At 32.9% G+C, this 14,796-nt stretch overlaps 1 protein-coding gene across 1 annotated transcript in view; it reads left to right on the top strand.

Moving 5' to 3' along the window:
• Positions 1–14,796, top strand: part of DPY19L2 (dpy-19 like 2) — a 94,110-nt gene that overhangs the window by 36,061 nt on the left and 43,253 nt on the right. The window contains exons 10-13 of the mRNA XM_004741979.3: positions 4,133–4,210; positions 4,954–5,040; positions 9,215–9,274; positions 14,138–14,218. Coding sequence (XP_004742036.1) covers positions 4,133–4,210; positions 4,954–5,040; positions 9,215–9,274; positions 14,138–14,218 — 306 coding nt within the window. The remainder of the gene's footprint in view (positions 1–4,132; positions 4,211–4,953; positions 5,041–9,214; positions 9,275–14,137; positions 14,219–14,796) is intronic.

The raw sequence follows: 14,796 nt of genomic DNA, 5'->3' as shown, positions 1-14,796 counted from the left end.
ATTGGGTACTTGGAATCATAGAACATATCGCCTTTCCACCCTGGCTTCTTTCATTTAGCAATATGCATTTAAGATTTCCCCATGTCTTTTCATGACTTTGGATAGCTCATTTTTTTATACTGCTGAATAATATTTCATTGTATGGATATACCACAATTTGTTTACCCATTCACCTCTTGAAGGACTTCATGGTTGCTTCTAGTCTTCAGTGATTCTATAAACATTTGTTTGCAGGTTTTGCATGCATGTAAAATTTTAACTCAAGTGGGTAAATACCCAGGAGTGTGATTGGTGGATTGTATTGTAAGGCTACGTTTAATTTTAAAGAAATTGCCAATTTTATCAGGTTTTTTAATTTAAACCATTGTAATAGGTATGTAGAAGATTGTCCTTGTTGCTTTAATTTACAGGTGCCTAAGGGAATATTACATTTACCAGCTTTACATGTGGTTATTTGCTATCTGTATATATTATTTGGGTAAGGTATTTGTTCAGATCTTTTGTCCATTTTTAAAAATTGTTCTATTTTATTTATTTTTAAAAAAGATATTTATTTATTTATTTATTTGACAGAGACCACAAGTAGGCAGAGAGGCAGGCAGAGAGAGAGGAAGGGAAGCAGGCTCCCCGCCAAGCAGGGAGCCCGATGTGGGGCTTGATTCTAGGACCCCGGGACAACTGACCTGAGCCAAAAGCAGAGGCCTCAACCCACTGAACCACCCAGGCACCCCCTTTTGCCCATTTTTAAATTGGGCTATTTTCTGGTTTCTGAGTTTTAAGGATTCTTGGTATATTTTGCATACCAGACCTTTATCAGATATGAGCTTTGCAAAGATTTTCTCACAGTTTCTTCCTTGTCTTTTAATTTTCTTTTTCTTTCTTTCTTTTTTTTTAGGTTCACTAAATTTATTTTAAAAATCATAAAATGTTTCTTACAAAAGAGCATTACATTCTGCACACTGCTCTGAATAGATGCCAGGGACAAATGGACTATTGTTACTTTTCCTCTCTGTCCCACCCCCCAAAATGTTACAGTGACCACAAAGCAAAGTGTTCACAATAATTACATGGGGGGAATTTTTTCTTTTAAACCACCAACAATGAACAAAAATTAAAATTCACTCACTCTGCTGCTGTTTCAAAATTTCAATGTTAGTTTTTGCACGCCCTTCCCCCCCCCACCCTGTTTTTAAGGAACTAAAACATTACATCTGGTGAACAGCAAAGATTTCACTACACCTCAAATGCAGAACACCTATGAAGCAGAGGAATGTTGGCTTTTTAAACAGAAGCAGATAAAAAAAAAAAGATGCAGGACTCCTTCAGTTCTTCACTAGTCTTAGAAAAACTTTCCAGAATACTGCTTCACACTATAAAAAAGAAAAAATATCTTGCATTAGAATCCTTCAACATCTGCATACTGCTTCACACTGTTCTGCAGCAAATACTGTGCATTCTGTATCTAGTCCTGTGTTTCTGTAATGGTAATGATCCGATCTTCAGATCCTTCTAGAGGTTCATCAATTTTGATCGAAGCTCCTGACTCATGACGGATTTGTTTAATCCGCTGACCACCTTTGCCAATAATAAATCCAGCCAAATCTTTGGGAATAGTTACTTGTGTAGTAATAATAGGTCCACCAAGATTACCATATAAGCCACGACCCCCTGCATAGGAATAATCATATCCGGAGCCACCCTGTGGTTCATAAGCCATCTGCCATTCTGATGGGCTCCATGTATCTATTAATTTTCTTAATAGTGTCTTTTACAGAACTGAGGTTTTTTTAATTTTAAGAATGTCCAATTTACTAATTTTTTTCATGGGTCATGCTTCTGATTTTATATCTAAAAACTCATTATCAAATAAGGTCATTCTAGGTTGTCTCCTTATGTTATCTTTTAGAAGTTTTATAGTTTGTATTTTAAATTTAGGTCTAAGATCCATTTTGAGTTAATTTTTTTTGGAAAGGTGTAAGGTCTAGGTCTAGGTTCATCTTTTGTGGATGGATGTCCAAGTCTTCCAGCCCATTTCTTGGAAAGACTATCATTTTTCCATTTAATTACCTTTGCTCCTTTGTCAAAAATTTAGTTGCTTGTAATTGTGTGGATCTGTTTCTGGGCTTTCTGTTTTAGTGCATTATTTAATTTGTCTGTTATTTTTCCAATACTGTGTTGTCTTGATTACTGCAGTTTTGGGGAAGTCTTAAAGTCAGCTGGTATCCAGCTTTTTTTAGAGTTTTCTTTTTGTCTTTGGTTTTGAGCAGTTTTTACCATGATATGCCTAAGTGTGGTCAAGTTTTTGTTTGTTTTTTTAAATTTATCCCTTGTTGGGGATTTGTAATATTTTATGAGTTAGTGTTTGATTTCTTCTACAAATGTTGGGAACTTCTCAGATATAATCTCTTTAAATATACCTTTTATTTCATTCCTTCATCCCTTCCTGAGATATACAGTAAAATATATTAGATCTTTACACTATATGCTCTGTATCTCTTATGTTCTTTCACATATTTTTCATTTCTATCATTTTATACTTTTTTCTAAATGTTTTCTTCTACCTTCCAGTTTATCACTTCTTTGTTTGATTCTGTTTAATTTGTTTTTAAATCCATCTCTGACTTCTTAATAGTGATTATTGTAGTATTTAGTTACACATTTCACTTTCTATTATGGCTTCCAATATTCTCCAATATTCCAATATTTTTAGTATTATCTGTTATTTCTTTGCACATATAAGAGGGATAGTCTATGTCTGATGATGCCAAACATGTTTCTGAGTAGTTTCCAAGAAAAGAGCTGTTTTTGCTTTTTTTTTCAATTTATTTATTTTCAGAAAAGCAGTATTCATTATTTTTTCAGCACACCCAGTGCTCCATGCAATCCGTGCCCTCTACAATACCCACCACCTGGTACCCCAACCTCCCACACCCCCGCCACTTCAAACCCCTCAGATTGTTTTTCAGAGTCCATAGTCTCTCATGATTCACCTCCCCTTCCAATTTACCCCAACTCCCTTCTCCTCTCTAACACCCCTTGTCCTCCATGATAATTGTTATGCTCCACAAATAAGTGAAACCGTATGATAATGTTTTTGCGTTTTTAAAGTATTGTTTAAAAAAATAGAAGAAGAATATATATAACAGAGACTGGAAGTGGCCCACAGAGTATAACACATTTACTATCTGACTTTTTTTTTTTTTTTTTAAGATTTTATTCATTTATTTGACAGAGAGAAACCACAAGTAGTCGGAGAGGCAGGCAGAGAGACAGAGGGAAGCAGGCTCCCCGCCGAGCAGAGAGCCCGATGTGGGACTCGATCCCAGGACCCTGAGATCATGACCCGAGCCGAAGGCAGTGGCTTAACCCACTGAGCCACCCAGGCGCCCCTACTATCTGACTTTTTACATAAAATATCTATGGACCCATGAAGTAGATACTTTATGGATCTGTTTCTATTGTCATCGTGATGATGTCTTATCTCCTCTGTCTGGTTAGTTTTGATGTGGTATTGGATATTGTACATGAACAGTTACAGAGTTAATTTGGGACTGTGTTGATATTAACTTCTTCCAGAGAAGATTGAAAGTTGCTTCTGGTAGGCAAATAAAGGCACTAGCAATCTTGAACCATCACATGCAGGGAGAGAATGAGCTAATTCGAAGGTGGGCTTTAGTCTCTCTGAAGGCTGCTTAATTTTACTTTCTCCCTGGCTCATACAACAGCCCAAACCAAAGCTTGGGACTTAGCTGAGATCACATTCTTGGTGTGTCCTGAGTACTGAGTCCATTGAAATCTCTCAACTGCCTCTGTTAGACTCTGCTTCTGTGGGAATTGGCAGATGCTTCTGGGATAAAAGCAACTTAAAATATCATGCTCATCACTATATATTTTCATCTCTTCTCTGGTTTTAACTTCCTAATTCTTTTTGCTTTGTTAGTAATCTGTGGATTTCATACAGGTTTTGAAATATTTTTTCCCTAGCTTTTCTAGTTCTTAATGATAAGGTTGGTTCAAATTATTTTGACTGTCATTAATGGAAATAAATGCAACTCTTATATTTACTTATTAACAGTGAAGTGTTTGTTTTTTACTTTTTTTCATGTTTGCTTTTTTAATATTTTTATTTCAGATAGCTTCATTATTTCCTATGTATGTTGTGGGGTACATTGAGCCAAACAAATTTCAGAAGATCATTTATATGAACATGGTAACATTTTTAATATTCAAATGTCAAATATTAAAATAAGATTTCAGGATTTATAAAACATTACTGACTATTTTATGGGGTACCTCTTTGCAAGTAGTATTTAATTAATATATATGGTATTGATATTATCCAGGATAGATTACATTATTATATATCTATACCTATAATATTCAGATCTATAACATTCAGATGTTTTATGTCCTGGTGAAACTTTTTTAAATGTTAATGTTTTATTTATTATTGTCACTACTTTTGAAATTGCTTTTTCTCCCAAGACCTGAGACTTTTGGCACTTTGCATTCATATCACACTGTAAATTTTGTTTTTGCATTTTTAAAAATCTCAGTTTCTAAACACATACATATATTTAGATAAAATAAAACAAAGCTTTGTTAGTGATGGAAATCCTCAAGTAGTCCCAACAAAAATAATATCAGAAAATTAATACTTATGACTAAGTCTTTCTTATTATATCACTCCATTATTAAATCAATAGAAGCTTTAGTGCTATTTTTCTGTTTTCTTTATATCAAATATCAGAGAAATAAGATTAAATTCTGTATATAATTTATGGTATTGAAAAACTTAGAACTTATCCATGTATTGAACTTCTATTATCATTTGTTAATATTATTTATGCATATGAAGTTTGTATTAGAAATGACTATGCCTGTAGACAAAGTATGCATTATGCTATATATCTAATAACAATAAAACAGATATTTCCTTTCTTCAATTGGCAGGTTTCAGTTCTCCTTTGTTTTGTATTGATGTTTGGAAATCCAATGTATTTATCTTCTTATTATTCTTCATCTTTGTTAATGACATTGGTAAGTGTTTGCTAAGCTCATGAAGATTTTTTTTTAACTGACATATAGTAGGTTTACTCATGTAACGGAAGTTTAGGAGAATAAATAGTACCCTTCCCTGATTATTATTTACTCACATGAAAAACTTTTTCCCAAATAATGCTTTTTCTCTCTCTCATTATTGATAAATGAATACAATATTAAGTTTATCTCTTTAAAGTAATGTCCAGGTAAATATTTTTTAAAAATCTTAAGGTAAAAAGACTTACTTTAAAACTATGCCATAATTTATAATAAAAATTAGTTATTTCCTTCTACATCACTTCAGTACATGATATAGTTACTGCAATGACGTTTACCATTTCCCAAAACATTTTTGGAACTCCTCTGAAATGCTTTCACAGACTATGGCACATCCTTTTGAATATCTTCATTGGCGGCAAATCTTCATCTTTCAAGGGTGGATTTAATTTTGGAAATGACCAAAACTTTGTGAACAAGGTAGGTGATTAGATCTTGGGTAATCTAGATCTTGATCAGAATATGGTGTGACAGTAATTAGACTGATTTTCTTGACCATAACTAAATTATCTCTGAAGGCAGTTTGGAAAAAGGAGTTTCAAACTGTTTTGAGCAATGGCAACGTGATTAGAATAGTATATATATAGTCTAACAATATTTTATATAGAGTCTATAAAGTAACTCATGTGGCTTACTTCCATGGGATAATGCTCATTTGAATATGTATTTGGAATGGTGATTCAGTAAAATTGTTTCATTACTTTATAGTCACACTTCTAATATTCATGAAACAGAACATGGAGTATTTTCCTCCACTAGGATGTTTCTGACATATGCTCTTTCTACAATGATCAGAAATTATATCAATCACAGTAATACCAAATTATGGCACTTTTTCATGTATGGTGCATTGACTGACTCTTGAGATTGTCCCTATATTTTAACATTTTGCTCCCCAAGCCTTTTTTTTCTTTGGCCTCATACCAAGTAATCTCTCCTTTTTCTTTTTCCTCAAAAACATTTCCAAAATTTTATCAAGCTTTGTTATCCTTAAAAAGTAGAGAACTTGGAATCATCTACCTCTTTTTATGAAAACACTTTATTTTGAAATGTAGCACACATCTAGGAAACTACATGAAACAAAAGATTTGTATACTTAGTACTATTACTAATAACTACTGATAAATCAACTGTTATTTGACAAACGTGCCATCAAGCTATATGAAATAAGAAAGAAAGACAAATACTATCCTTCCATTTGTGTCTTTAGTTTCTTTCAGCAATGTTTTGTAATTCAGTGTTTTAAGTCTTTCACACCTTTAGCTAAGTTTATTCTTAATATTTTATTCTTTTTCAAGCTATTGTAAGTGAGAGTGTTTTCTTAATTTCCTTTTCAGAGTGTTGTTAGTGGGTAGAAATGCAACATATTTTTGTATGTTGATTTTGTATCCTGCTACGTTTTAAAAGTTAATTCTAACAGTGTGTGTATATGATATTTAGTGTTTTCTTCATAGAAGATCACATCATCTGCAGAGAGAGATAATTTTACATCTTCCTTTATAATTTTTATACCTTTTATTCCTTTTTCTTGCTTTATTGCTGTAGCTAGGACTTCCAGTACTATATTGAATAAAAATCATTAAAGTTGGCATCCTTGCCTTTTTCCTCATCTTAGAGTAAAAGCTTACAGTTTTTCACCATTTAGTATGATGTTAGCCGTGGGATTTTCAAATATGACTCTTGTTATGTTAAGGTAATTTCCCTCTATTCCTAGTTGTTGAGAGTTTTTATCATGATAGGATGTTGAATTTTATCAAATGTTTTCCTGCATCTATTGAGATGATCTTGTGATTTTAATCCCTCATTCTGGTATTGTAGGATGTTAGGTTAATTGATTTGCATATGTTGAACCATCCTACTTGCAAGATGAATCTCACTTAATCATGGTGTATGATCCTTTTAATGTGTGCTGTTAAATCTGATTTGCTTGTATTTTGTTAAGAATTTTTGCATTTATGTTCACCAGGGATATTAGTCTGTAGGTTAATTTTCTTGTAGTGTCCTTGTCAGGGTCATGCTGGTCTCACGAAACATGTTTGGAAATGTTCTCTCCTACTAAGTTTTTTGGAACAGTTCAAGAAGGGTTGGCACTATCTTTTCCGTAAATGTCTGGTAGAGTTCACAAGCAAAGCCATCTGGTCTTCGTCTTCTCTTTGTTGGGAGTTTTTTGTTTTGTTTTTGTTTTTATTCAATCACCTTACTAGTTATAGGTGCTCAGAGTTTCTGTTTCTTTATGATTCTGTCTTGGTAAATTGTATACTTCTAGGAATGTATCTCTTCTATGTAATCCGATTTGTTAGCATCTAGTAGTCTTTTATAATCTATTTTGTTTGGGTTTAGTTGTTTCAGATGGGAGAGTATGTGTAATTCTTTTTATATCAATTTTATCAGAAGCAGAAATTCCATCTTGATTGATTTTAATAATTTATTTTTGGGGTAAAATATTATATTCATAAGAATAAGAATTATACAAAAAGCTATATTCAGAAAATGTCACTCCCTCTTATTTCTTCTTACCCCATTCTCTCCACCTCTCTTTTCACCTTGGTTGTACCTTTCTTGTAAGATCTAATTGGTGTTCTGGTTTGCCCATTTAGTTATTATTTTTTCTTTTTTTGCACTAATAAATATTACATATTTTTAAAAGTATGTCACCTCTTATTTACATGAAAAGTAGCATACTATATTCTGCACTTTGGTTTATTGGCCTGTTGTGGATATCATGTAACAATCTATCCTGGATATCATTCTATATAATTTCAAGAGCTCTTCTTCATTCCTTTTATAGTTTCATAGTACTGTATTATGGATGTTCCATAGATAATTCAACTACTGTTCAATGTTTGGGCATGTAGGTTGTGCCTACATTTTGTGTTTACAGTGTTAAAGTGTATAATCTGGTACATTTATATTTTCCTGTTGTTGGAACTTCAGGAATCCTGGCTCACCCTGAACTAACTAGATGATGCAAAATTCCAGTCAAAATCTATGTAATACACAGGCCTAGGATTTCAGTTTCTTATAGGACTTTTTTTTTTCCTTCCCAAACTTGAGAATAAACAACTACTGTATCACCTTGTAGCAATGGTAGGAGGAGTACTCCTATTAATTGAGTGTCTGTCAGTTTGGGCTGCTGTAGTAAAAATATTACAGACTGGATAACTTACACAGAAATTTATTTTTCATATTTTTCATGGAAGTCCATGATCAGGGTGCCAGTCAATTTGGTTCTTGGTGAGGGCCCTTTTCTTGATTTGCAGACAGATACCTTTACCATATCCTTACATAGTGGAGAGACATCTCTCCCATATTTCTTCTTATAATAGCACTAGTCCCCTTCATGAGGGCTCCACCCTCATGGTCTAATTACCTCCCAAAGGTTTCACCTTCCCATATGTCACATTGAGGATTAGAGTTTCAACACATATGTTTGGTGTAGAACATAAACATTTAGTTGATAGCACCTCAGATGGACTGAGGGTATAGTTTTTGAGGGCCCCAGCTTATGCCTGTCTCAAGTCCACATTCTTACCTTCCATAGACCCAAGCCCTTTTCTACTTTTGGTGTAAGTCCATAGTGAAAACTTTATTCTGCTATCCTCCTTTAAGACTACCCTATATTCTCTCCTAATTGTTTCAGTTTTTTAAAGTCAGCTGCTTTTCTCTGGCACCTGGAAAATTCATTTTCTTTCTTACATGTTCACTTAGACATATTTTAAGCATTTTAAAATATTTTATTTAGGAATTCAGAGAGGAAGGGTTTTTATGTTAACTTAGACCACTAATTTTGCTGCGTGACATACATATACTCTTGCATGGACACACCTCCTACATACCATCTATACCCTGAGAAGATTGGCTTGCACAAGACATCTCAAGTAACTCAGTGAGGAATTACTTGACCCTAAAAGCAACTTTTTGGCACACAAAGCATTTAGCTCTCACTACAAGGAAATTTTCCAGGTCCAAATTTTGAAAAATCAAGAATTAAGAAGGAAAATGGGTGGTGATAGCCAAGATGGAAGTGGGTCAACTGTATACTTTTTGAAATGTATCATTAATATAAAATGTCAATTTTATTTAATTGTTTCATTTTATATCATGTGAATTTTAGGTGATAATTCTAAAGAGAAATAAAATTCAAAGATTGGGAGTGTCTGAACTCAACTTTTGGGTAAGAGTCAATAGTTTCAACCATATCTTCAAACTCTGTATTTCTATAGACTGACTATAGACAATATACCTTAAAAATTGAATGACTTATGGTCAATACCTACTCGCATAGGGAGAGAAATAGCTCATAGCAACATCTACAAGTCATTATCAAGAAATGAGTTCATTTATTTCAGCACTATGCTCACACCTCTCTTTACTTTTTATCTTGCTATACCCTTACTGCCTTGCTTTCTAAATTTTGAGTTTCTCTCTTTAGATTTACTAATCTTCTCTTCAAAATAACTCAGTCTGTAGTCCTGATCCCACTTTCCCTTTTCTTTTTCCTCTGCATCTGTCATCTGTCTGTTCTTCTGCTTCCTACTTTAGACTATTATTTTTGTCCCTATATCATTTTCCCTACAGTCCCCCAGCCCCTTTTTATTTCAACTCAGCTACTACCTAATCTCTTTTACTTCTTCCTAAATATGCAAATGGATGGCCCATGTTACCTCTATATTTGTGTGTCTTGTTCCCAAATAAAATAAGTATATTATCAGGTAGGCATTGCAATTACTAATTCTTGTAATATTGGACAGATGAGATTCCTTTTTTTCTCTTGGTCTTTAATGTAGATGTATATATATTAAAAAATAAAACCTATATTAAAGATTTATGTGATTACATATGATATATTAATAAGGTAAAACTGGAGAAGTTATGGTAAGATCAGGTATATTCCTAATCAGAATGCAAAAGAACAAAATGGACAGTTGCCAGTTACTGCTGGAGGCTTTCTCCCATCCCTAATGATGAAAATGTAGGGATATTTGTGCGGTTGAATTATTAGATTTTTTTTACTTCAGAAAAATTAATGATTTTAAAAGATTAAACCAGGAAATCAATGGAACATTCAAATATTTAATAACTGAACTCAGAAAATAAAAATTTCCATTACAAGCTATTGAAAAATGACAAATAGAACAGTGTACAAAGACATTTAGGGAATTGTGTCAAAGCTGTACTAAGAAGAAAATTTATTGTCTTAAGTATTTACAGTTTAGACTGGAAAGAGTTAAAAAGTATGCTTTCAACTCAAGAATTTCATAGGAACAAAATTCTAAGGAGAAAAAAGATGAGATATAATTAATGTTCAGATTACCTTTATATTTTGAAGTTGACATAATTGATATTATCAGTCTTTTGCAAAAGGAAGAAACAAGGGGCGCCTAAGTGGCTCAGTGGGTTGAGCCTCTGCCTTCGGCTTGGGTCATGGTCCCAGGGTCCTGGGATCAAGCCCCGCATGGGACTCTCTGCTCAGAGGGGAGCCTGTTTCCCCCTCGCTCTCTCTGCCTGCCTCTCTGCCTACTTGTGATCCCTCTCTCTGTCAAATAAATAAATAAAGTCTTTAAAAAAAAAAAAAGAAACAAATCACGTTAGTCATCTAGACAATACAAAGGATATTGTGGCTTTTTATGCCTTTTTTTTTTTTTTCATAAAAGACAGAACGGTAAAGCAAAGAAGTTTTGTGAACTGATACTTTTTTTTGCAACCTCCTCCCCCAAATCTCTGTTAGTCCCAAATAATTCTTTCATGCCTGTGGAATAAAAATTATATTGTATATCTTACTCTGTATGGTGTTTAGAAACCAAAGATCTGAGTGCTGAGTATCCTCATTGCTACCGCTCTGTCCTTGCTGATAGACAGACAGATAGATGCATATACACACATACATCTAAATATTCATATCATTGAAATTCCACAAGGAGAGGTAAAAGAGAGTGGGACTGAAAACATTTTGAATAAGTAAAGGCTGAAGACTTTCCAAATTTGATAAAAGACATAAATCTACAGAGTCAAAAAACTCAGTGAATCCCAAGTAGGATAAACCCAACAAAATCCACGCAAAGGCACATCATAATTAAATTTCTGAAAATTAAAGACAAATCTTAAAATTAGGCAGATAGAAACAATGTGTTACCTATCAGGCAAAACAGATTTGTATTACGGTAACCTCATCTGAAACTATGGAGCCAGAATGAGGTGGCATAATGTTTGTCAAATGCTGAAAGAATTGTCATCTACAAATTACACATCCAGTGAAAGTGTCTTTTTTAAGAGTGTAGGGGAAATAAAAGATATTCTCAGATGAAAGAAAACTAAGAAAATTTGTTCTGTTACAGCTTTATGTATTATTTGCCCATGACCTGGCTTGTATTGAAAAAGTATATTTAAATCTTTAAGTATTAGTGTGTTTCTATTTCTCCTTGTATGTCTTTATAAAGACTGTTTTGCAATGGATAAATGTTCATACACATTTTCTTCATGAAATGTCTTTTAATGTCAAAATATGTTTTATATCTAATGCTTGTTGGTGTGAACTTTAGTGATGACAGAATTATAAACTATGATTCCTTATTTGCTTTGGTTGCTCTTGTCTTTGTCACCTCTTTGAATCTGTTTCTGTACCTCTTTGTACAGCACAGGGAGAGTCTTGCTTTGTGAGAATTTAAAGATTTTTATTAATGTCATAAATGTTACATATATTTTTATTGTATTTAATATTTCTCTCCATATTTCATTCCATGGTACTCTTCAATTTTTAACTTTCTTTATATATTCAGGAAGATTATTTCCTCAGTTATTGCATGCTTGAAACTAGTTTTCTATAATCTTTATACCTGAATGATAGTTGTGTTAGATATAAAGTTCCTGGTTTCCACGTTCTCGAGTGTCTTGAAAATGCTTCTACACCGTTGATGTGCTTTTATGTTTCTTTTAACATATATGATGCAAACTAAATTCTCTTTCCCTTTTAAGTTATGTGGACTTTGTAACTACAAGTGTTAAGGAATTTTTCTTCATAATTAAATTTTACTAGGCAATACCTTGAGGTAGTTTACCATACTGATCAATTTCCTTAGTATATGGTGGGTCCTTTCCAAATGTAAATTCAGGTCTTTTATGTCTAAGAAGTTTTCTTGGATTGTAGCTTTTCTTTTTCAGGTACTCTAATTGTAAATACATTGCCTGTCCTCTGTTTCTGCCACTTTCTCTGATTCTTTTACTACCTTCTTTAATCTCATTTTTATTCCTCTGGGGTTTCTGTCCTCAGTGCTCTTTTTGAATTTTTATTTGAATCTCTTCTCCTTTATTACCTTGAGATTGTCTTCATTTTTCAATGGTTTTCTCCTCTTCTTTTTTTTTCTTTTTTTAAAGATTTTATTTATTTATTTGACAGAGATCACAAGTAGGCAGAGAGGCAGGCAGAGAGAGAGGAGGAAGCAGGCTCCCTGCTGAGCAGAGAGCACCATGCGGGGCTCGATCCCAGGACCCTGGGATCATGACCTGAGCCGAAGGCAGAGGCTTTAACCGACTGAGCCACCCAGGTGCCCCGTTTTCTCCTCTTCTTCCATTTATTTTCTATATTTAGTTAAGTATTCTCAATTTTGGTGGGGTGGTGTCCTTTTCTGTCCTTAGTGTTCAAATTTTTTGTTCTTTTTTTTTTTTTAACCTCTCTGAATGCTTATTTGAGCTTATGAAATTCAACATTTAATTCTGCATTGTAGATTTTTTTCTGCTTGTGAGATTTTAATTTATTGGAGCAAAGATCATAAATTGATATGCTTGACTCATTTTTTTAACTTTTTTTAAAATTTTTAATTTATTTTTGGCATAACAGTATTCATTCTTTTTTCACCACACCCAGTTTTTTTTAACTTCTTAAAGAAGCTATATTATAGCTATTATGGACCTCTTTGACCTTATTATTTTGTGGTTAGAGCAGATGTTTTCTAATCTAGGTGCAGCCTTTTTTGTTAATGTAACAAAATGTGGTTTTATCAATTAACAGTAACTTAGTTCATTCATCTTTTAATGGCAGTAGTGATTGTCTTTTGTTTGATCCCCATTTATTTTTCTGGATAATTAATTCTCCCTTCTTGCTTATTTCCTTTTCCATACACTATCCTGGGGGGTTTCTCTCTTTTCTTTACCCTTCCTCTCTTTCCAGAAGTAATGCCTTTCTGGGATCAGTAATTTTATACTGAACACTTGAAGTCCCTGCTCTATAGCCCATTCTTCAGTCTTCTCACACATAAAGTGGACTTTTCTAAAGTTATTTCAGCTCAGTTTGGGACCCCTCATTTCCCTCTTTCCTCTTCCATATGGTTTTGAGAGCCCTCATTCTCTACAAAGGCTTAGATCAGGACTTGAGTTTCAACTTTGCTATATATGTTGTTTCTTTCTATTTACAGGTAATTTGAAGTTGTACTGTTACCGGTTTTTAATATTTGTGATTGCATTGTTCTACTTGTTGGATAAGTGTGGAAGATTAGGATTTAGGCCACTATAATTTTCCTCAGGTTATCTAGAAGTCCATACTTCTAGAAATAAGCTCTTTCTAATCAAGGATAACTGAAAAACAAATAAAAAATAGAGAACCCCATGTAAGTTTCAGTTTCTGCTTCTCTCTTTAAAATAAAAGCTTAAGTTTTCAAATTTTCCTTTCTTGAAGAGGGATATATTTCCAAAAGATTGATAGAAGAATTTTTTAATAATTTAATCCTATTTTTTGAAAAAAGAACTTTCAGCTAGGAAATAATATTTGGAAACATGCATATAGCTCTTTTTTTCACAGAAATTGAAAAGAAATAACTTTAAAAATATTCCTTTAGAATATGTAGAACTCTAGGGTTGTTACATATTTTATAACAGTATCATCTCCTCTAGTTCTTTGCCTTTGTAAACAGAATTTTCTATCTTTCTTTAGACTTCATCATTAATATTCTTTACATGATTAAAATTTTCCTATAACATTTGTTGATATAATTAAATATTTTAACTGGGTCATTTTTAATTTTTGTATTATAATTTTATTTTCTAGCTGATTCAAGTTTGTGCTTGGTTGTGTGGAACAATTATTTTGAAATTTCTGACATCTAAAATCTTAGGTGTTTCAGATCATGTAAGTACTTTCTAGTTAAAGCATAAAAATTCCTGCAAATATGTAAATAGATGAAAACTTTGAAACCATCTATTTTTACCTATTTATTTTATAGAGATTAGGTGCCTTCCTCAAAGACCTAGGGGTATTTATTGGCTGAGTCAGTAATAAAACCATGCAGTTCAATGATAAAACCATGCAGTTCAATGATCTTTTCAACCCACTAAGAAAAAACTACCAATAAATGCTGACTTAGCTATCCAGGAAAAATATTAATAATATCTTAAGTAGTTATGTGTTTGTATTTCAGTTAAAATACAAATAAGGACATCTGGCTGGCTCACTCAGTAGAGTGTGCAACTCTTGTTGGGAAGGTGGGTTCAAGGCCCATGTTGGGTGTGTAAATTACTTTAAAATATTTTTAAAAAAATCATTTGTTTAAAATAATAAATTGTACATTTATTGGAAATGTTAACATATGAGAAGTATGTACTCTGCTTTGAAATATAAAACTCTCACAATCGCAGTGTCATTTTATAGATGTGTAATTACAGACTGAAATTAAGATGCGACTTGATATTTTTAAAGTTTTCTTGTAA

This window comes from Mustela putorius, unplaced genomic scaffold, assembly GCF_011764305.1.
Source record: "Mustela putorius furo isolate JIRA1106 unplaced genomic scaffold, ASM1176430v1.1 tig00003845_pilon_pilon_pilon, whole genome shotgun sequence".
Classification (NCBI taxonomy): Eukaryota; Metazoa; Chordata; class Mammalia; order Carnivora; family Mustelidae; genus Mustela; species Mustela putorius.
This window is presented reverse-complemented; position numbering and strand designations above follow the sequence as displayed.